The sequence below is a fragment of the Phascolarctos cinereus genome, unplaced genomic scaffold (assembly GCF_003287225.1).
Source record: "Phascolarctos cinereus isolate Bilbo 61053 unplaced genomic scaffold, phaCin_HiC Scaffold_1;HRSCAF=81, whole genome shotgun sequence".
Taxonomy (NCBI): domain Eukaryota; kingdom Metazoa; phylum Chordata; class Mammalia; order Diprotodontia; family Phascolarctidae; genus Phascolarctos; species Phascolarctos cinereus.
The window spans coordinates 114,664,475-114,687,995 of NW_027555514.1; the positions used below are offsets into that span (position 1 = coordinate 114,664,475).

The 23,521-nt window shown below is 38.1% G+C and overlaps 1 protein-coding gene across 2 annotated transcripts in view; it reads right to left on the reverse strand.

Moving 5' to 3' along the window:
• Nucleotides 1-23,521, reverse strand: part of NRF1 (nuclear respiratory factor 1) — a 143,907-nt gene that overhangs the window by 75,285 nt on the left and 45,101 nt on the right. For both annotated transcript variants that reach the window (XM_021002299.2, XM_021002300.2), the window contains exons 3-5: nt 21,229-21,343; nt 12,649-12,775; nt 2,041-2,181 (exon numbers count right to left, since the gene is read on the reverse strand). In XM_021002299.2, the coding sequence (XP_020857958.1) occupies nt 2,041-2,181; nt 12,649-12,775; nt 21,229-21,343 (383 nt within the window). The remainder of the gene's footprint in view (nt 1-2,040; nt 2,182-12,648; nt 12,776-21,228; nt 21,344-23,521) is intronic.

A 23,521-nucleotide genomic window follows, 5' to 3' on the forward strand; every position in this document is an offset into this window, starting at 1 on the left:
CCAGCTATTAAATATCAGAGAAAAGATTTGAACCTAGCGCTTCCTGACTCCAAAGCCAATGCTCCATTCTTAAACTTTCTCCACTCTCGATCCCTTCAGCCCTTCTTAACCTGTGCGTCTCAACCCCATATGAGTTTGAGAAGTACTGATTATACCATGCTGTCTCTTAATTTTTTTTTTAATTAAAAAAGACTTCATTGATGTCCTTTATTTCAGAAATCGACAAAGTTAGGTAATTTGATATTTTTTGGCTTCCATTATCAAAGCATCTGCAAAAGAACTTGTTCATCTCAAATTTCACACACCCGAGCTGAAATAATAATTTTCCCCTCCAAAAATACACTGTACTTATTATCAATGTCAACAAATTAGAATACAATATACATTTAACACCAAAATGATACTGAGTAATTTTTATGGGTTCAGAACACTTAACAAATGTTCAATACCATATTTGTTGATGGATTGATTCTGGGTCAACATCACGCTTATCACTGCACTAACTGGAGCAGATTAGCAGGAATTTTTGGCTAACCCTGAAATGTCTGTATTACAGTCAGGTTTGGCAAATCTTGGTACTATTACTTCTACTAGAATCTTTAAAGTCACACTATGGACTGAAATCTAGAACTTGGGGCTAGTCACAATGCCCTTTAGTACCAAAGACTAAATGCGTTTCAAGAGAAAAAGAGGAATTAATGTTTGTTCTTGAAAGCCACATTTGGAGAAATCAAACATAGAAACATGAAAACTAGCACTTAAAAAAGGACATAAATTTGGAATAGATTTAAATTTAAAATTACAGTAAAATTACTCTACTTAGTCTGGATTGGCACCCAATGGTGCTTCTCCCATCAGCAATTGTGGGCCAAGTCTATTGTGAATTACAAGCCAAGAGTTAAGTCGTGGGCTATGAATATTCGATATTCCTGATAATTAAGAGCCAGAGAGAATATGACCTTAGTTCCATTGATAGAACGCTCTCCTCAAATTGTCTTTATTACAGTCTGAGCACCCAAGGTCATTGGATAATGAGTTACGGAAAAGCAATGAGAAAAGACAGTGGACAGTATGTGTCCTTTTGAATCATTACTTAAATCACTTAGGAGTCCACATAAAGGTCTGTGCAATTTTTATAAACTACAATGGCACAGGTTTATTTCTTTTTAATATAACTTCCGATAACTTTGTGTGCCAGATCTAATCTCCGGTCCAGGCTGCAGTGAAAGAAGATGTCCTCTACTGAGAATTGTGCCATTGGTGTGACCCCATCTGAACTTCTACTAAACCCATTTTTAGCTTTATAAACATCCAAGACCAATTTCAGAACCTCAGGCAAGAATTCTGATACATCAATGGAGCTACAGAATAAAGGAAGCTTGTTGTAAAAGACGAACTTTGGCTTTAGTCAATCTACTCTCTCTGAGTTTTAAAAATTAAAAGAAAATGGAAATGGTAATAATTATTTTAGAAATATCAGTAGATTTACTGAGCTGCGTTAGCCATATATATGACATCCCTGCTCAAGAAGCCAGTAATCAACACTAGATGCTCAGAAGTTTACTTCTAAATCCCACACTCCCTGCTTACATGAGGCTTTCTTGGCAATAATGCAGTGTTGTTTGGGAAGATGGTATGGGGAATTGGGGCTGATAACTCACTGCAGGTCCCATACATTAACACAATTTCTTGAACTTAACTCTATCCCATAATAAGGGTTATAGAGTTTCTGGTGAAAGGGGAAAAAGAACTGATAAGACTAAAGGAGGCTCACACTAGCCATTCAGCTTTGGTCAGTCTCATCCATCTCATGGCTGAAAGCCCAACTCTTTGCCACTATATTTTCTCTTTCACAGCTAGAATGGAGTGTTTGCTGAATGGCCACCAAGACCTCACTATCCAACCAATTTTCTTCTCATTCACAGTATTAACCAAGACAACTTTGAGAAGAGTTATAAGAGGCCTACCCACATCTCTGCTACCAGGAGTATGTTCTATGTAGCTTCTCTTTATGTCTCCTCCTCATGTCCCACCCCTTACCTGGGTCATCTTGTCCACAGAGACAGGAATTCCATCGATGGTGAGAGGTGGCAGCTCAGAGTTAACCTCCTGTGGCGCAGGGGCGTGTTCTGCTAAGGCCGATTCCAAGTCTTCAAGGATCATGCTCTTGTACTTGCGCACCTGTGGGGAATTAGAAGGCACAGGTAAACAAGATGCCCAACAACAAGAACAGTTCAGTGCTAGGCAACGGGAAGGTGGGTGAGACTCCTTCTCCCTAAGCCTTGGCAGAACCCAGTGAACAAACACTTAAACAGCTGGCAGATAAAAATACCCGTTGGCCCCAAAGACATCATCACGTTGAGGCCAAATTACGTGAAAAGAGCTGATGAAATTATGGGTAACACTGGTGGGAAGGAGCTAGTGGAAAAGATATTAGATGGTAACACTGCCGATCATTTGGAATTATTTCTTTGTGACTCCCCAGACTTGCCATAACTCTTCCAGATCACCACTCCTCTCTATGTGTTTGTTGCCTTTCCCATGAGAGGGAGAGCTCCTTGAGGGTAAGGATTATCTACCTTTTGCACTTGTATTCTCAGCACTTAGCGCAGTGCTTGGTACACAGTAAACACTTGATCAACATTTTTCATTCATTTCCTTTCTAGGGAGTCCCAGGCCAAATTCAAGGTCCTGAATTTAACAACAGAGGCATCATGTGCCTTTTCCCATTCACCCAGATTGTCTGTGATGATCTATTGCCATCTTTTTAAAATTTTTATAGCAATTTTATTTTATTTTTTAATTATCATTTTGTCTTTATATCACATTTATTTACAAATATACCCTCCCTACCCGAGAAGCCTTACTTTCTAATAAAGTACTGTCATCACTTTCCACAAAAAAAAAGAGAAATATCAGAAAACGTACGCCCCTAAAAGTCTCACTGACACACTCAAACTGCTGGATACTAGTTCTCTGATATGCTCAGATCCCACTCAGGCAGTAGGTCCAAACCTAAGCCCTTATACTGGAAGGAAAGGGAAGATAACATAGGAATGAATTGCAGATAATGGCCAATAACTATGTACTCTGTGGCTCAAGACCAAACTTGCCACTACCAGTGACACAGGGAAGAAGCAAAAGGAGTCCTATGATTCAAAGTCTCTTCCTCTATTGTGATCAACCATCACTTGTGGTGGAGTTCAAGTTGATAAACCTCTGACAACTGCAAGTTTGAAAACAATATTTCGGGCTCCTCTTCTTCCTTTCCTTTGCATTGTCAGCAATTTACCTCTTAGAAGCAACATAAGTATACATGCACAACTTTCTATCATAAGACAAAATAGGTAAACAGACATAAAATAAACAATAGTGGGTTTGTCTGTCTCTCAGGAAACATAAAAGGGGATGGAGGAACCATTGAAGATAAAAAAGGTGCTCTTCTCCTAAGCATAAAGACAATAAGAGGCATAGGCTGATGGATACATAGCAAGATGGGATTAGATATTATCCTGTATAAGACATGCCATTCATAGATGACTTATAGAAAACTTTTTTAAAAAAAAAACTACAGAGATGTTAAGCGTCTTGCATTTTTTACTACCTGGACCAGGAGACAACAGCTGAGGAATGTTTCATTACAAAGAATTTTTAAAACGGAGATACTTTCTCCAATCCCCTGACTTTCACTCTAGTATCTGGAAAAGTCAAAACTATTATTGGTTAGATAACAATAATTTTCCTACTTCTTCAGAAAAGAAATAGAATGCTCTAAATATGATAAACCAATTTAGGGTTGAAAGGAAAATAAAAGAAAAACTTGGGGAACTGATCTGACTCTAGAAATTAATTTTATCCTGGTTTCTAATAAATAAGCAAAAATTTTAAAATGTTGTGATACTGTATTGCAATCAGCTTGTGTTACCATGGCAATTTGATGAGATTATTCTTGATCCTTTCTAGAAAGACATATTCAAAATGAGCTGTTTGTTTTCCAATTTACAGAAAAATAGGCCAGGTTCTTGCTTCACAGCTTCATAATGGTATGAAATAATTACCAACAAAGAAGTAACTAAGCAGATATTGTGATAAAAATGTATGATATTATTATAAAACTCGATTTTGTTGTGTTGGGAAACTGGCAATCTTTTAAAAAGCAAATCGCTATGTTACCACTATCATGTTATTGTTTTGATTTCATTTCTGCCATATATAAGGGTTAGTAAACTTCTGGGAATTTGCAGCAGGCATTGTACTAAGCTGATTTGTGGTGTTGATCCAGATCTGTGATTTCCCTAGTGCAGGGAACAGTTGGGGGGGGCGGTTAGAAACTCCCTGGACCAATGCAACTATCTGGGACACTGAGAAGCTAAGTAACTTGCCTAGGGTCACAAAGCCTATGAGTCATCAGGGAAACTCGAAAATAGATTTTCCTGGGGCAGTGAGGTGGCACAGAGGATAGCGCACCTGCTATGGAGTCAGGAGGATATGAGTTCAAATCCAGCCTCAGAAACATAACACTCACTAGCTGTGCGACTCTGGGCAAGTCACTTGCCTAGCCCACTGCCTAGCCAAAAAAAGAAAACAGATTTTCCTGACTCCAAGACCAGTTCTCTCAGCTGCTTCTATGCCACACTACTTCTATGTTGCTGCTCAAAAATGTCATGGATTACAAAACAGGAATGTTGGTAGGGAATCACCTCATCATTTGTGGTGGCTGGCACAAAAGCAGTACTAGGAGTAGCTATTGAGTTTTCTTTTACAGAAATACTTTTCTACATTTTCCCTGACCTGCTTGTTTTCATAAATTATTATCCCATAGGGCAAAATGCAGAAACTGTCTCAATATTTATATGATTTGATATGGTTAGTTTACATTTTCATAGTATCACAAAAGGACTAATTTATCTCAAATTAAACATACCCCATATTGAAATAACAATTTCCTTGAAGGGATGCCCATCAACTGGGGAATGGCTGAACAAGTTGTGGTATATGAATGCAATGGAATACTACTACTGTTCCACAATAAATGATGGCAGGTAGATTTCAAAAACACCTGAAAAGCCTTGCATGAACTGATGATGAGTGAAGTGAGCAGAACCAGGAGAACATTGTACACAGTAATAGCAACACTGTGTGATGATCAACTATGATAGACTTAGCTCTTCTCAGTAATACAATGACCTAAGACAATTCCAAGGGACTCATGATGGAAAATACTGTCTACATTCAGAGAAAGAACTATGGGAGTCAGAATGCGGATCGAAGCATACTATTTTCTCTCTCATTTTTTTCTTCCTCATGGTTTTCCCCTTTTGTTCTGATACTTCTTTCACAACTAATGTGAAAATATGTTTAATATTATTATATATGTATAGCTTATATCAGATTGCATGTCATCTTGGGGAGAGGGGAAATTCAGAACTCAAAATCTTATAAAAGTGAATGTTAAAAATGAAAAATAAATAAATAAATAGAGAAACAAATAATGAAATAACAATTCCCCCTTCCAAGCCAGCTGGCTCGCTTTTTTGACTTTACTTTCTTTGAGTCACTTTCCTACTCAAAAGGACTCAATGGTTCCCTATGGCCTAGAGAATAAAGTATAAGCTCCTCACCCATCTGACCTTTAAGCTCTTCCACAATCCTTGTCTGTTTCTAATCTTATTTTCTTCTGTTACAAAGCTTCTCAGCTCTAGCCAAGCTTGTCCCCTAACTGTCTCCCTCATATGCTATAGTTAGTACTCCTTCATGTTTCAGCCTAGGGTATTCCTCTTGTCTAGAATACTCTATGCTTCTTCAGATTTTAACCTGAGCCTTGAAGGACAGGTTAAGTCTCGCCTCTTTCAAAGGGCCTGCTCTCCAGTCTCTAAGTCCTATCTCCTGAAGTTACTATCTGGATATTGGCAAAATCATATGTCATCTTGCATTATTTAAATGTTTTGTCTCCCTGAGATGACTCTTCTCCTTGAGGGCAGGGTCAGCATCTCATAGTTCTTTTGGGTCTCCACAGCATTTATAACAATGGTGGTATAGATGGGAGTTCCTCAATGACTGTAGGGTGGGAGGCTTCAATAGTGAGTGACACTTCACCCACTGAGGAAATGCTGTGATAACATCTATGCTTAAGACAGGAAGTGAATGGTACCAGAAACAACTAGTCTCCTTTGGGGTAGAGAGAGCAAGGAAAAAAGATGGACAAAAAATTTAACTAAACCAAATAGATAATTATAGAGAATACTATTAATGCCCGGGGATCCACTCTTGTCTACGTGACCATAAATAATTTCCTCACCAGTAAAACCAGTCACAGCTAAAATGTTTCGGCACAATTCACATGCCATAGATTTTCATCATTATTAAAAATAACTGACCTTCCTATAATGCTTAAAAGTTTATGAAGCGTTGAAAGTATCGTTTCCATTTTGTAGACGAAGAAATGGAAACTCCCAGGGGTTAAGTGATTTGCACAGGGACAAGAGAGGAACTCTAAGAGGTAGGTCTCCCATCTGACACTATTCCCATTACACCAGGTTGATTGCTACAGATTCTGAGGGAAGAGCACCACCTACAGAAACGCCTTCACTACTTCCAACCTAAGACTAGATTCCCCACCTTGTCTCTCTACAAACTACTTACTGGTTTATTCCTGCATAACTTGTGCAAAGTGTCAAATCAGAGCGAGGGACTTGAAGGCAGTAAGCGACCAACAAGAGAAATCTATCAGGTCAACTGCAAGTTTAACATTGGCCAGCTTTGTTCCAGGCCAGCTCATCTTAAGCATTACCATGATCATCCACAGATCATGGTCAGTTCAATTAATTTTCACTGCTCCCCTCTGAGGAAGATCTTATTATCCTCATTTTAACAGATGAAGATACAAAAAGGAAAAATGGCTTGTCAAGATTTGGAACAATTCCAGAGAGCAAACTTTATAACACTGAAATTTCAGCTACACAAATCCCTATGGTGTCAGTGATAATGCTCCCTCCCAACTTCAAGATGGGTCACACTAGAATGCAGATAAAGAGTCTGTGTGAATCTGTGGTGGCAGAGAACTAGAAATAAGGCAGGTGCCCACTGACTGAAGCATGGCCACAGAAATTATGGCCCATATAACTGCAATGGAGTATAATGAATACAACAAATACAGAAAAACATGGTAAGATTTACATGAACTGATGAAGTGACATGAAGTAAAAGCAAAAACAAAAACAAAAACTAAAAAACAAAAAACAACCCAATGACTAAAATAGAAATGGAAAAAACAAGAACCATAAGACATTCAAAAATGAATGCTACAAAATTACAAAGAACAAGCTAGGACCAAAAGTAGAGATATGAAAAACAACTGGGGAATCCGAGAGCATAAAAAATTGCATATGTTGTGAGATTTTTTTTCAATGTACTGATCAGTTTTGCTGCTTTTTCCCCTTTATCTTCCTTTTCTTTGTGAAGATGACAGAGTAGCAGGAAGAAGGATAATGAGGGCATTCTCCCTCCCACCTCCTGACCTAGTAATACCTCCAAACAGTTCTAGAAAACCAAACTTGGCTCAGAAAATCCATGAAAAAGTCACAATGAGTCACTTTTGCAGCCCAGGTTGGCATGGGGAGACAGACACAGAGGTCTAGAGACACTGGGGATTAGGTCTGGCCAACAGCATGCCACATGGAACGTTACAGCTCAGGAAGAAGCACCAGACCCAGTCTGTTGTTGCTCAGTTGTTCTGTCATGTCTGACTCTGTGACTCTATTTGGGGTTTTCTTTGCAAAGATAAAAGAGCGGTTTACCATTTCCTTCTCCAATGTATCCCCCTTTTACAGATGAGGAACTGAGGCAAATAGGGGTTATGTGACTTGCCCAGGGTCACACAGCTAGTAAGTGACTGAGGCCAAATTTGAACTCAGATCTTCCTGACTCCAAGCCCAGTGCTCTAACCACTGTACCATCTAGCTGCTCCTAGACCCAGCATAAAAAAGCCTAAAATTACATAGGGTGCAGAAACAGACACTAAGTGGCACTAGCCAATTCTGGGTCATAGATGACAGGTCACAGATCCACAGGGCCGACTGAAGAAGAGACCTGTGCCTAGGGGTAGCCTTTCACCGTGAAGAGCAATCACAGGACCTAGGCTATATGTTGGGCAAGAAGCAAGTTCAAGTAGTAGCTGTGTGGCCTAGACCTCAGAAGTGGAACAGGGTCTCAGTATCAGCTTCTAGCCCAGTTGGAAACCTGCAGAGTTATAACTAGGCCAGAAATCTCAGACCAAAGAAATACCTACAGTTTTGTCTACTCTGAACCAGCAGAGCTTTCCACCTGGCTGATACTAAGCCTAGGAGCAGTCTGCTGGAACTCCAAAGAGAAGTCCACAGGCTTGTTGCTCAAACTCTAACCCAGGTCAGGAACCCAGATTAGGAACAATCAGACTTTGCTCCAGATAAGTATTTTGGGAGCACTGAAAGCTTGCAAGGCTGAACCATCCCTGAGTTCCTGGAATAACACAACACTCAGCACCCCAGGAAGCAGAGCAAGATCAGTCCAGACATGCCCTGCTGAAGTGCACAGAGCCTGGCCACAACATAAAGTCCAAAGTCAGGAAGCAGACTGTAAGAAGAAGCAAACAAAAAAAGAACCCCAACATAAAGCTACTTTGGTGACAGAGATGCTAAAAACATAAGTTCACAAGAAAAGAACAACTACAAAACAGCTCCTCTTTTTACATTTTAAAATTCATACCCTAAACAAATTCAACGAAATTCAGTATAATGCAAGGGTATAATAACTTCTGCGAGAGAAGGAAGATTATAAAGCAGAAGAGCGTGGAAATATCAGTCCTGTCTGCATATTTCAACAAAATGGAATCTGGGGAATTTGTTTGAAGATATTAAATCCTTTGATATGCATTAGCAGTAGCATATTCTTTCAAGTACAAATGGATTCACAACACATGCTACCCTTCCCTTTCATTTCAGCCATTCCTGATTCTTTCTAGAGGAAACTTTATTCAGGTGGAAATTGAAAGGTAAATTCTGAATATTTTAAAATAGAGAGTGAAGGTGGTTTAAAAAATGAACAAAATCACCAACAAACACAAAACCAAATTCATAGCAATATAGTTTGAGTATGAAATGCTGACTTTTGAAACAACTATAAACTTAAATTACTTCATTTGGTGTGAGGGAAATCTTGCGGTAACCTTCCAGGGATTATTTTCAACTTCAGGTAATACCGAAATATTTGATCAAAATTGGGCATACTGTCCATCATCAACATTCCAAAATTTTTTTTTCAATGAATAAGCATTTATTTTCCTTCTCTCCCACTCCCCCACTGAGGGAAAAAAAAGAACCCTTGTAACAAACATGCATATTCAAGCAAATAAATTCTAGTATTAGCCATATAAAAAATGTATGTCTTGATCTTCATTTTGTATCTATCACCTCTCCATCAAGAAAAGGGGAGCGTGCTTAGTCATCAGTTCTCAATCCAAAATCATTTCTTGGAAAGTAAATGAAATATCAGATGAGCCAGACGAAATTGGTTGTGTAACTAAAGCTTCAAAAATATTACTTAAAACATAAAACAAACTTCTGGGTCAATCATTCAGGAATTTCCAAGACAGGTTTTAAATAAGGATGTCTACCACAGAGATGTTTTTAAAATTTTAACTAATTTTAATTAGTTTCACTTTCCTGATCTTTATTTTCTCATTACTTTTTTGAATTACCTGCATTTATTTCTTCTGCTCCTTTCTACACCTTATTCCAAAAAAAAAAAAAAAGGGGAGAGAAGAAAAAAACCCAAAAAACCAAATCCTTATAACAAATATTTTCCCGAAGTCAGGCAAAGCAAATTCTCACAGTGGCCATGTCCAAAAACGTGTGTCTCATTCTGCATACTGAATCCATCATATATCTGGGTAACATTCTTCATTGCTGATCCCCCAGAACAGGAGGTGGTAAACTACGGCTTACGTGCAATATTCGGCCCATCACCTCTCTCTGTATGGTCCATAATCTAAGTAAATATGTAAAAAATATTTTCAGCTTAAGGGCTGTACAAAAACAGAGAATAGGCTGCATCTGGCACACAGGCTGTAAGTTTGCCAACTCTTACTATGGAATCATGGCTGGTCATTATAGTGTTCAGAGTTCTTATGTCTTTCAAAGTTGTTTGTCTTTATAATGTTGTTATTGTCGAATAAATTGGTCTCCTGGTTCTGTTTACTTCATTTTGCATGGGATCATACAAGCCTTCCCACACTTTTTTTGAATCATAATCATCTTTCATAATTTCTTACAGCCCAAAAGTATTCCAATACATTCATATACCATAATTTGTTCTGTCATTCCCCAAGTGATGCGCACACTCCTTAATTTCCAGTTCTTTGCTGCTGCAAAAAGAACTGTTATAAATACTTTTTGTTCATATGGATTTTTTCCCCTCTTTCTTTGCTCACCTTGGGGTATTAAAGCCTAATAGTAGTATCACTGAGTCAAAGGTCATATATACAGTTTAGTAAATTTTGTAGCATTGTTCCATTTTTTTTTTCCTGGAATGGCTGTAACCAATTCACAACTCCATAAAAAATATATTGGTGCATCTGTTTTCCTGAAGCCCATCCAGCATTTGTCATTTTTCTTTTTTTGGCCTTCTTCCCTTGAAAACTGCCTGTTCATAGCTTTTAACTATTTGTCAACTGGGGATTGGCTTTTATTCTTATAAATTTGAACTGGTTCTTTACATAACTTAGAAATGAGACCTTTAGCAGAGAAAATTTCTGTACTGATTTTCTCCCTTCTAAGTTGTTTCCTTTCTAATTTTAACTGCGTTAGTCTTGTTTGTGCAAAGGTCTCTTAATTTTATGTAAGCAAAATTGTCTATTTTATCTCCTCTGGTTCTCTATCCTTTCTTTGGTCATGAACTCCTCCCCTAACCACAAAACTGAAAGGTAACTTCTTCTGTGCTCCCTTAATTTCTTTATGATACAGCCTTTTAATCTAAGGCATGTATCCATTTGGAGCTAATCTTAGCAGATGCTGTAAATTGTTGGTCTAAATAATTTCTGATTGTTTTCCAGATTTCCTACAAGTTTTTGTGGAATAATGAGTTCTTACCCCCTAATAGCTGGGGTTTATGGATTGATAGGAACATTTGCCTAACACGTTCATTTACTTCTCTATGTCATATACCTAATCTGTTCAACCAATCAATCTATTTTTTTTAAACAGAACCAAATTGTTTTGATGATTATTGTTTTATATATTTGAGATCTGGCACTGCTAAGCCCCTTCCTTCTACTTTTTTTTTCCTTTATTTCCTTCCTTTGAGATTTTTGACCTTTTGTTTCTCTGATAAATATCATCATTATTTTTTCTAGCTCTATAAAGTAATCCTTTGGTAGTTTGGTATGGCATTAAGTAAGCAAATTAATGAGGTGGCATTGACAGTTTAGAATGAGCACTTAATATTTTTTCAATTATCTGGGTCTGTCTTTATTACTATAAAGATTAGTTTACAACTATATGAATATTCTGTAGTCACTTTAACAACATGATAGTGTCTATATATTTATTTCTAAAATGAATGAGTCTTTTTGGGGGTGGGTAGAATGAGGTCCAGACTTATGATTTTATTGATGTAGAGAACTCATAGTAAAGAAACTCTCTTTACTAATGCAGTAAGAGTTGCCTGGGGGCACTTAAGAGAATTCAGCACACTTCAGAAATATGACTTGAACTCAAGTCCTTCTGATGCCCATACCATCTCTTTATCCATTTTGCTACAGGGCTACAAATTAATCTTTACTTAAAAGACAAATTTGTACAATAACAGTAACATTGTAAAGAAAACAACTTTGAAAGACTTAAGGACTCTGATAAATGCAATGACCAAGCATGATTCCAGAAGACTCTTGATGAAATATGCTACCTACTTCCTGTGAGAGGTAAGACTTATGATGCAGAATGAGACATACATTTTTGTACATGAACATGGTAAATTTGGGAATCTGTTTTGCTTGACTGTGTATATTATTACAAGGGGTTTTTTTCTCTCATTTTCCAGTGGTGTGGGGAGAGAAAAATAGATGATTGTTAACTGAAATAATTTAATTAAAAAAAAAAACCCAACAAAGTAGTTAGAGCCCTTGCTCTAATATTAGAGTTCTAATGTGTTCTAACACATAGCAGACCTTCAAGATCACATATTTCAACCCAATGTCTAATTGTGGGACTCTGGATAAGTCAGTTATCCTTCAACTGTATAACAAAGAACAACACCTACACTAATTTCCTCATAGACTTCCGGTTGTAAAGAAAACATTTTGTAAACTGTAAAGCACTCCCTAATTATGAGTTATTATTGTTATCTCTCAGTTCTTCCCACTTTTTCAAGAAGCAGCAGAGGCTGAATGATTCAACGACTTGCCCAACGACGCTGTACCCCCTACACCACCTGGCTGCCTCTGGGTAGAGCATTTATTCCCCATACTAGAGTATGAATTCCTCAACAAGAGGGAGGACTATCCTTCATCAACTTCATATCCTTAGCACTTACCCAAGTAAACACTGAATGATTTGTTGAAATGAAGCCCTGCTAAAAGGAAAGAAAATACACACATGATTCATTTCAAATCCTTACCACATTCTCCAAAGGTGCTGCACCAAACACTTTAAAAACAGGGTTGGGTTTTGAGGGAGAGATACACAGGACAATAGCTTGCTGTCCCACTCGCGTTGTATATTCATCTAGTGTAGCTCGAAGTTTCCTGAATCAGAGAGGGAGAAGACAGACAAAGTAGATGACAGTTAATGTCAGAAAGAAAGAATGAACAATAAACTCACACTCTCAAATAACATTTATTTTGCTCTGGGTTCACTCTGATTAGGAATAATTTCTTCTAACGTCAATCATGTTATTGAAAAAGTATGAGGTCTAGGACTCTGTTTAGTACACATACACATAGAAATATTCTCCTGAAAACCAATGATTGGGCCATTTGTATAATATAATGGCCTCTCAGAAGGGTATATCTTGACACAAAGTAAATCACACTACAGTGTATATGATGGTATCTTTCTTTTTGACCAGTACCAAGGTGTATTTTACTTATTCTTATTCTTAATGCTATTGACATTTTCTTAGATATTACCTTCCCATATATGTACTTTCTACATGCTGTTTCCATACTCAGTAAGGAATGAACTCAACTTGCTTCTAACTTCTTGGCATAACATGCACCCATTACTTATGTCTCTTTTTTGCCTTCAGTCTTTGGTAAGAGAAGGTTTGTGTAAGAGAAACAACAGCATCATTGTGGCTACACCCATTCTCCCAATTCTGTTACCTCCCAACTGCCCCTGGCCACTGCCCACCTTTAATCCTATCTAGACTCCATTCTCCCTTGGCCACGTGGTCCAGGTCCCTGGAGTTCAGTGTACTCCAGCTTACTGGCCACTCCCATCCAGATCCTCCTTAGACCCCTCCTCCAATCACCCCAAACTAGTTGGCCACTCCTAGAACTCTCCCACAGTCTTTCTGTATATAAGGTCCATCTTGTCTTCATTAAAGTGTTCAGATTCTTCAAATCTAGCCAAAGGCTCAGATTTCTTAAGATCTGGCATGCCTGCATTAGCGATACAAATGCTTAGATTCCTTAAGAGTCTGGCCAATATGACGGATGTTCTAATAAAAGAGAGAGAGAGAGAGACAGGGAAGGAACAGCAAAAGGATTCCAACAAGATGGGGAAGGAGTGAGAGAAGAACTTATGAAATAGATTCAGAGTGCATTCTAGAATTGTGAAGGGCAAAGTCAAAGATTAAATTTGGGGAGAGGAGATTTGGAATAAATTAAAGGAAAGTTAAAAGATAAAAGGAGAAAGACCTGAGGAGAAGGAATAGGAGAAAAAATAAATGGAAAAGGAAGAACAAGAAAAGGGAAAGGAAGGACAAGAGGAATAGGAGGGTTCAAGGAACAGGAAAACATGAAGGGAAGAAAGTCCAAGAATGAGGAAAGGAGGTTATTTTTTAAAAAGTTTCATGATTAGTAAGTTAACTAAAATTAAATGATTAGTAAGCGAAGGGAAATGAAAATGGATATTCCTGTTGAGAGGCTAGGAGATAATAAGGCACTGCCAAAATGAGAAGAGCAGGAGAAGAGTTAAAAGACCTCCAAAAAGGAGCTTGTCACTTCAGTTCTCCAGGGGAGAGACTATCAAGGACAGCAAAGGACTGGGGCTCTCACTTCTAGCAGAGAAAGGAAAACAGCTGTGGCACACACAGCGTATGCAGTGCTTATATTTCTGCCAGGACTGATCTTGTTCAAGGCACAGACTGATGCTCTTAACAATCTTTTTTGTGCCAGAGACCTCGTAAGAATAATGCCATTAAATGCCTAAAATATATAGTATTATAAAGGAAACCAACTACACTGAGAAAGTCATCCATATTTTTTTTTAACACCTTGCTCATGAACCCTAGATTAAGAACTCCCATAAAAGAGAAAAGGGCTTGAGAATTGCCCCTCTGTTCTTCAGGGGTCCTTTAAAAATAGGTGGAAAAAGATCACAGGAGCATAGATTGAGAGCTGGAAGGGATCTTAGAGGCCATCAAGTCCGACCCCAGAGAGCTTAAGGGTCTCACTCAGGACCACAGAGTTATTTAGTATCCGGGGTGGAGTAGACCAGGTCTTCTTTACCTCAGTCTGGTAGAACGTGCTGCCTCTAATAAAGGCTTCAACGTGAAAATGAAGAAGAAAGTGGATCTAAAGAGGAAGAAGAGAATTCTGACTTTTGTCAAAAGATGGGAGGGTGGAAGAGGGTGGGCACAGGAGGAATGGGAGAAGGATCAATGAACGCTTGGACCTACGTAACAGATATGAAATCCTATGGAGAGGAAATAGGTGGGAGTCCTTCTAGGAATGATGGGGCAGATCTCTATATCATCTCATGAAAGATTCTACAGCCCCAGTCTGTGGAAGAAGAGACAAGATGTGGCTAACAAGAAGTCCTGGAGCAGCCATTTATCAGCCTGATAACGACAGAAGAGAAGGCTGCACGAGCAGAGAGTGTGATGGAGAGATGGCCAAGATTCACCAACCTCGACGACAGCCCCCCACGTGACACTGCTTGAAGAAATCTAGAAACCACATTCTCTCCATGGCACTGCCATGAGTTCCATCTTACAGATTTGCAATCTTGGCCTTATCCTCAAAACCTCATCCTCCCTTGCCACCCCCTACAGCCAATCTGTTGCCAACATCTCTCCCATCTGACCCTTTCTCTCCCCTCACACAGCCTCTCATCTGGACTACTGCAATGACCTCCTAATTGATCTCCTGGTTGCAAGTTTGTTCCTATTTCAATCCGCCCTCCACACGGATGTCAAAGTGATTTTTCTTAACACATTGACTATGTTGCTTTTTACTCAATAAACTCCAATGGCCTCTAGGATCAAATGTAAACTCCTTTGTTGCCTTTCACAATCTGGGCCAACCTATATCCTTCCAGCTTCATGATACGTTACTTCCTTTCCAAAACTCTACAGCCCAGCCAAATGGTACTTGGCTCTGTTCCTCTCAAAGGGTACTCCATCTCCCACCTTCACACCTTCATATTGGCCATTCCCATGCCTAAAATGCATTCCCTCCTCACTGCTACCTCAAAGAAGTCCTAATGCTTTTCAAGATGCAGCTCAAACATCACCTTTTATAAGGCCATTCCTTACCCCAACTGCTCACTCACTCCTTTACTAAATAAATTTTATTTAGCTATCTTGTATTTATTGTGCATATACTCTATATATGTATTCTGTGAATACTTATAGATGCACATGTTGTCTCCCAATGGAAGGGAACTTCCTTGAAAGTGAGGACTAGTTCCCTTTCTGTCTTTCTATCCCTAGCACCTTGCACGGCTCCTGATACATAATAAAGATGGATAATAAATGCTTGTTATTTGATTGATTGGTCAATTTGCTAAGTGTGAGGTGAAATCCAGTATTTGCTTTTATTTGCATTTCTTTTACTATTAGTGATTTGGAGCAAATTTTCAGAAAAGTTATTACTAGTTTGCATTTTTTTTTCTCAATTCCTTTTTAAAGAGCAATTTGCTCATATCCTTTGACCACTTATCCACTGGGGAATGGTTCTTGGTTTTGTATGTGTGTTAGATGCCTCTCTACCTTGGATCTAAGACCCTTATAAGAGATATGTGATATAAGATTATTTTCCCAACTGCCAGTATCTGATGTGGTCAGGTATCCATTTTGATTTATAGTTTAATATGTTGGTCTAAACTGAATTTAAATCAAAGTGTTTTCTGATTTTCCCATTAGTTCTTATAAAATAGGAATGCTTCCCCTAAGGGATATATATTCATAAGTTTATAGAATACTGAGTTATGGAGTTCAGTTGCTTCTGATTCTTCCTTATCTAGTCTGTTCTACTGACTTACTTTTTTTTCCTCCAATGCCAACTAGGTTTGAGTATTATTGCTTTACAGCATAATCTGAGGTCTGAAAATGCTATTCTCCCTTCAGTCTTACCTTTTCCCACTATTTCCTTTTATTCCTCCACTTAAATTTTATTATTTTATCTAGTACTATAAAGTATCCCCTTGACAGTTTGATTAGAATAGCATTAAATCTATAAATTAATTTAGGTCATATTATCGCGTTTGTAATATTTTTGTGACTTGCTTTAGTTAACCTGTAAGGATCCTCCTTCATTTGTCAAGAACTATCTTATGTTTTTTTTTTTTAAAAAAAAGGAAGATTATCTTATGTTATGATTTTCCAGAAGCTTCCTTTCTGGGCAGAAAGGCCCTGAAAGAGATTTCACAGGTAAATATTTACTCAGGAATGTCACCGATGGATGTTACTCAAATCTCTAAAGTAAACACAATATTATTAAGTGCTTTGAACTCCATGCCCCAAAAGGCCCTCACTATAACATTTAATTCAAATCCTGCAGAGATTATTTGCATTTTTCATTTTGAGCAAATGACATTTTACTGAGAATCTAGGGCTCGGCACAGTTCGCACGACATGCAGCTTAATGGCTTCCTCCACCGGTCTTGTTCTCTAAATGGATTTGTGATTAGCTCTGGCCTCAATCCTGCCCAGCTAGGACACAACTCAAATTTGCCACTACAATCTGCTGACTTGTGATTGTCGTTTATTTCCCACTAACAAGCCTTTGGCTTCTGCCTAGCTATGTCTTCCAATGAAGCTACTGACAGAATTATATCCAGTCTGGAACAAAACTAACTGGAGTGAAATTTGTGCAAACCAGTTTTTGATTATGCAGTGGTAGTTCCTGCATGATGTTATTACTCCTTTAACTTCTTCATCTTCGTCACAAATTACGTATGAAAAGGAATTTCAAATCATAGAGAACATGGCGCAAGAATATCATATTACTACTTCCCTTCAGCACAGTGGACTGTCACCCTAGTTAAATCATCTCTAGACAGTGAGGTGGCACAGTGGATAGAGCATCAGGTCTGAAATCATGAAAACTCATCGTCTCAAATTCAAATCTAGCCTCAGATACTTACTAGCTGTGTGACCCTGGGCAAGTCACTTAACCCTATTTGCCTCAGTTTCCTCATCAGTAAAATGAAGTGGAGAAGGAAATGAAAAACCACTCTAGTATCTTTGCCAAGAAAACCCCAAATAGAGTCATAAGATTCAAATAAGACTGAAAAACAGCTGAACAACAAAAAGAACCATCATGTCAAAGGATATTTACAAACTGAATATTCAGTTACATCTTCAGTTAGAAGATCTAACACCAATGACTACAATGAACAAGGATGGAAGCAGTGTCTATCATTTAGATATCTTTATTATTTATTGTCATTTCTAAACTATTCATAATCACAGACTCACAATCTCCAGTCTTGGACAATCTTGGACCTCAAGGTTACCTAGTTCAGTCCCCCATCTCAGAATAAAGCTATATCTAAATTAATATTGTCTGTGCCTATTCAAATATCAATATTTCCAAAGGAAGGAAACTCCATAGCCTCCCTTAATAACATAACCATAAGAAGTTTTTAAACCAAGGTCAAATATAAATATATCCTACTGTAACAAAAGTCTATTTCCTTTTGTTCACTTTTCACCTATGATGAATGACTGTCTCTTGATACTTCTCGAAAATTTAATATAAAATACCCTTTCAGATAATTTAATCCCTTCACAGCCTTCTCTGAAACAAATAATTTAAATCTCTTCAGCATTTCATTTTCAGGCCTGTTTTCTAAACCCTGAAATCAGCTTGGTTATTTTCTTCTGGAACTTCTTCAGGTATCTTCACATCCAGAGAACTCTCCAATTATTGTACTTGCATTAACATATTAGTACTCCCACAAAACACACCAACCTTATGAGTGGGAAAGGACTACAGGGGTCATCTAGTCTACTCCATCTCTGAACAGATAGCTATTTCCTTTACAAGATAATACAATGTTTAAGTGGTTATCTATCCAGCCTTTGCTCGAAGGCGTCTAGGGATGAGGAACCCACTCCTGAGACGGGGGCCATTGTACCTTAGGGTAGAGCTAATTGTTAGACTATTCATATTAAATGACGTTTTTATAAAAAATCATGACATTCATGTTTTTCTTATATAGAGCCAAATCTGCCTCTTCACAACTTCTATTCATTGTTCCCAGTTCTGCCCTCTGAGTTGTGAAGTGGGATAAGTATAATCTCTATTCCACAAATTCTTTAAAGACAGTTAGGATTCCCCTTCCTTCCTCCAAATCTTTTCTCCAGGCTAAACACTTCTAGTTTCTTCAACCAATCCTCTAATATATGATCTTGACCCTTTGGCTTCCCAGGCACTCTCCTTTAGAAGTTTTCCAGCTTGTTGACCAATGTCATTCCTAAAATGTGGCCCTGGTATTAACAGAGTAGTCTAGACATGGTCTGACCTAAACAGACACCATCAGGACCATCCCCTCCCTAGAGCTGGATACCATCCCTATCTTTGCTTTTGTGGCCATTGTGACATTGAGTTTTCTCTCCTTTAAAACTTCTGGGGGGCAGCTGGGTGGTATAGTGGATAGAGTACCAACTCTGGAGTCAGGAGGACCTGAGTTCAAATCCGGCTTCAGACATTCGATATTTACTAGCTGTGTGACCCTGAGCAATTCACTGTAACCCCAATACCTAGCCAAAACAAAACAAACAAAACAAAAAAAACTTCTGGTTCTTTTTCAGATGAATTACTCCCTAGCCAGGCCTCTCACACTTCGTATTCACGCAAATGATTTTTTGACTCAATGTAAGACTTGCCTTTCTCTTTATTGCATTTTATCTCACTAGAGATAAGATACCTCATTAGAGGCCCAATGTTCTGGCCTATTAAGATCTTTTTGAATCCTGACTTCTATCCTGTGCATCAGCCATCCCTTCAAGTTTTGTATCCTTTGCAAATGGTAATAGGCTATGTATGCTAAAATCCAAAAAGCAGACACATTGGATACAAGCATAGGATCAAACATTGATCCCTGATGCACTCAATTTTCTTCAAGTTGATACTGAATCACTATGACTACTCTTTGGGTCTGGTCATTCAATCATTTTTCTGAAACTAACCAATAGCAGTAGAGATTCTCAAATGCTTTGCTGAAGTCTGACTAAGCTAACTACAGGGAACATGGTACAGTGAATAGAAAACTAGCTCTGCAGTCAGAAAACCTTGGGTTCAATTCTTGCTTCTGACGTTTATGAGCCGCATGATCTCAAATAGGTTGCTTAACCTGTCCTGGACTCAGTTTCTACATTTGTAAAATGGGGACAACAATGCCCCCTGTCTGTCATTAAAGCTCTTCATAACCTGGCCCCTACTCACCTTTTCCAGTCTTTTCACAGTTTATTCTCATCCATGTACTCTGTGCTCCAGCAACGATGGCCTATCTACTTGTAGTTCTTCAAACACAACACTCCATTTCCCAAATCCCTATCTTTGCATTTGTTGTCTTCCATTTCAAAATGTTCTACCCCCTTCACCTTCACCTCTTAATTTTCCCTGATTTCCTTCAAAACTCAGTTCAAATCCCATCTCCTGCCATCCAGCAATTCCTTCCCTTCCCACAGTCCCTTCTATTACCCTATAACATATTATCTTGTATCTACCTAGTTATCTACATGCTGTCTCCCCTGTTAAAATAAGACCAGAGACTGTGTTTTTGTATTTCTTTTTATTCCTAACACTTAATTCAGTGCCTGGCCACAGTAAGTGTTTAATAAATATTTTTCAACTTGACCTTAAAGAGCAATTATAAGGCTCAAATAAAATCATGTATGCAAAATGTTTTGCAAACCTTAAAGGGCCATATAAATGCCAACTTTCATCACTACTGTTGTAATATTTCTCTAACTTACCAGCCTAAAATTCATGATTTACTAAATAAAAAAGAAAATTAGGTTATTTTTGCCTTTTTAAAACTATGCTGTTCCTTATGATCATAGCATCCTATTCTAGATGGTCAGTAATGCATTGTTCAAATAACACATTCTAGAATTTTGCCAAAGTCAAGCCAAAGCCAAGTCCGCTACACTGGCCTGTCTAATAACAACATTATATTTTTGGTCTTTGATCCATTCTATTTCCCAGGTGTTTCTCTGTCACTCTTACATTGGGCCAATCGTATCTTATATCTTCGAAGTTTGATTTTTTTCCTCTAAGTAAACTAATCTAAATGCTTTCCTACTGAATGAAGCTGATCATACTTCTGGCTCACTAGTTACATACTGTTTTAAGCTTATAAAGAAATTCATTTTCTGTTCTTTAAGGTGTCCAATCAATCAGTCAATCAATTATTAACAAGCATTTATTAAGCACTTACTATATGCCAGGCACTTATGCAAATATAAAGAAGGAAATAAGCCCTCTTTTTTTTTTTGAAACAAGACCTCTTTCTTTCTTTCTTTCTTTCTTTTTTTTAGGCAATTGGGGTTAAGTGACTTGCCCAGGGTCACACAGCTAGTAACTGTGAAATGTTTGGTCTGAGGCCAGATTTGAACTCAGGTCCTCCTGACTTCAGGGCTGGTACTCTATCCACTGCACCACCTAGCTGCCCCCCAAAACAAGACCTCTTTCAAGAAACTTGTATTCTTTGCTAACCTTGATAACCTTTCTAAGTCTATCATCAACCAATCCACTACAATGCTCATAAGGCTAAGACCACTAATGTAGGAGAGTCTCACCTCAGCAATCGGGTCTGCTGCCTCTTCCGGATTGAAGGATTAGATTCAAAGACATGGGGTCGTTTTCGTTTCTTTCCTGTTGCCACAGCAGCAGCAGCTGCCATTCCCACAGGACCTGTAACCAAAATACACGGGCTGAAACTAAGAAGGAATTAAGACAGAAACTAAGACCAGTTCAAAGTGGAAATTGTTGTTTGTTTCAATAAGTATATGCATATTTCACTTTATTCTCACTCCATCCAACAGATAAAAAAGATTCAGTATGACACAGCAGGCCCCTGGACTAGAGGCAGTTAAGACCTGAGTTCTAGGCACAACTCTTCTAACTGTATAACCTATCTAGGCCTCAGCTTCCTGATCAATAAAATGAGGAGGCTAAACTCTGATACAGGTTCCTTTCAGTACTGTCATTCTGTGATCCTATGGTAGCCTACTCAAGCTTTCAGTGTTAATAACTCTCTATTCCAAATCAGTTATATTTTAAACCCTGAAAGTCTCTATGGTTTCCATGAATAATTATACCCACATTTTCTGACAAATCACTACAGGAAAATTAATAAACTATAGCAATGAACTCCTAAGTTTTTGCATATATTATTACTGTCTTTAATAGCCAATATGTATATAGTTTTTACAGCTTACAAAACATTTTCCTCACAACCAATCTAGGAAATGGGTTTTGCAAATATTACTATCTTTCTTTTGTGAATAAGGCTAAATTGCTTTGCCCAATGTCACACAGCTTGTTATGTGGAGGAGCCAAAACTTTAACCTGGCGCACCTTCTGACTCCAAATCCAGGGCTCAGTGTATCATACCCATATCCTGTTAGAAAACTTCAATCTACCTAATTTACCCCTAGTTTAAGTCAATAAAACTTTTCAATATATTCAGTAACTACATGTAGCAACATACTAGTAAATGCAGATATCTTGAGACTGCTGTAGGCTACCTTTACAACAAAGATAATTGTACTTTTTTTCCAAGCAAAATTCCAATGCTGTGAATCCTATGCTCTTGACACATTGACTATAAATTAAATTTTGTAAATGGAGTATTTTAAGTGCATTAATGAAACTATTTAAAGGAACCTTGCAATGAATCCCTCCATAAAATGACTTATCTGCTTGATAAATCTGGATTTTGCATGTTCCATTTTCTTATAACAGGCAAATCCATATTCATAAAGCACCTATCTTCAAGAGAGCTCATGGGATCCCACTACTATGTCTATAATAACCATGTGTTTTATGACAAGACAAACTGAAGCACTGATGGTAAGAGATTCTCCCAAAGCAATGGATTTCATTTTCACTTCTAACTCTTCCCATGGCTTTAAAACACTACCAGCAAGTTAAACAGACACAGCTAAGACACCATAAAGAAATTAAATAACAAGAAAAAGCTACTAAATAAATTCCTGTTGTAAGAACATCTGGGAGGAAGCTAGAGGAACACCTTTGCCGAATGGGATAACTATCTTTGCATCATAAATCTCTTTTTCTGGGAATGTTGCCAACAAAGGAGATGGCAATGACAAGGCCTAGCTGATGAAAGCTTTACTCCTAGCAGGGAAATACATAATCTGGAAAAGATGAAAACAATCACCCCAACCCTACCAAGACATGGTTAATGAAAGCGGGACTGCCTTGTCATTGAAACGAAAAATCTGATGCCTAAAGTGAAAGGTAAGCTTCAGGAAAGTTACAATGTGAAGTCTTGGCTCTCAGGTTCTCAATTGGCCAAGGAGGTTTCTTTCCACAAACATTCTTTTTAAACTGATCATATTTGTGGATTCTGCAAACAACTAAGATCAAAAGTATGTTAACTTATACACTCTTACAAGAATGTATCTGTTTATAGCAATTTAAACCAGTTTCCGTGAAAATCAAAGTGTTTTGTCGTCTTTTATAAACAAAGGTGATTCCACTGAAGCACTACCAGTACAGCACTCACTGGAGCTATTTTCCTATTACTGAAGGTGTCTGTTAAAGGGACTCCCTAAACAGAATGTAATATACGTTAGAAATGGGGAGGCAAGTCACAGAGTAATAACTTATTATTTTATCTCCCTACTCAACCACAAACAGCCAGCAGGAAATAAATTCGCACGTGTAGTAGTATTTTAGAGGCATAGGAAGCACTGAACTCCACTTTTAGAAGGTACGTTAGGACCCAACAAAAAGAAGCACTCCCCCGAATAGTTGCCAAAGAGGATATACCTCCAAAGCAGAGTGTTACACTGTCTGAAATGCTAATACCATCAACTTTAGCATCTTCAAAACCCAATTTAA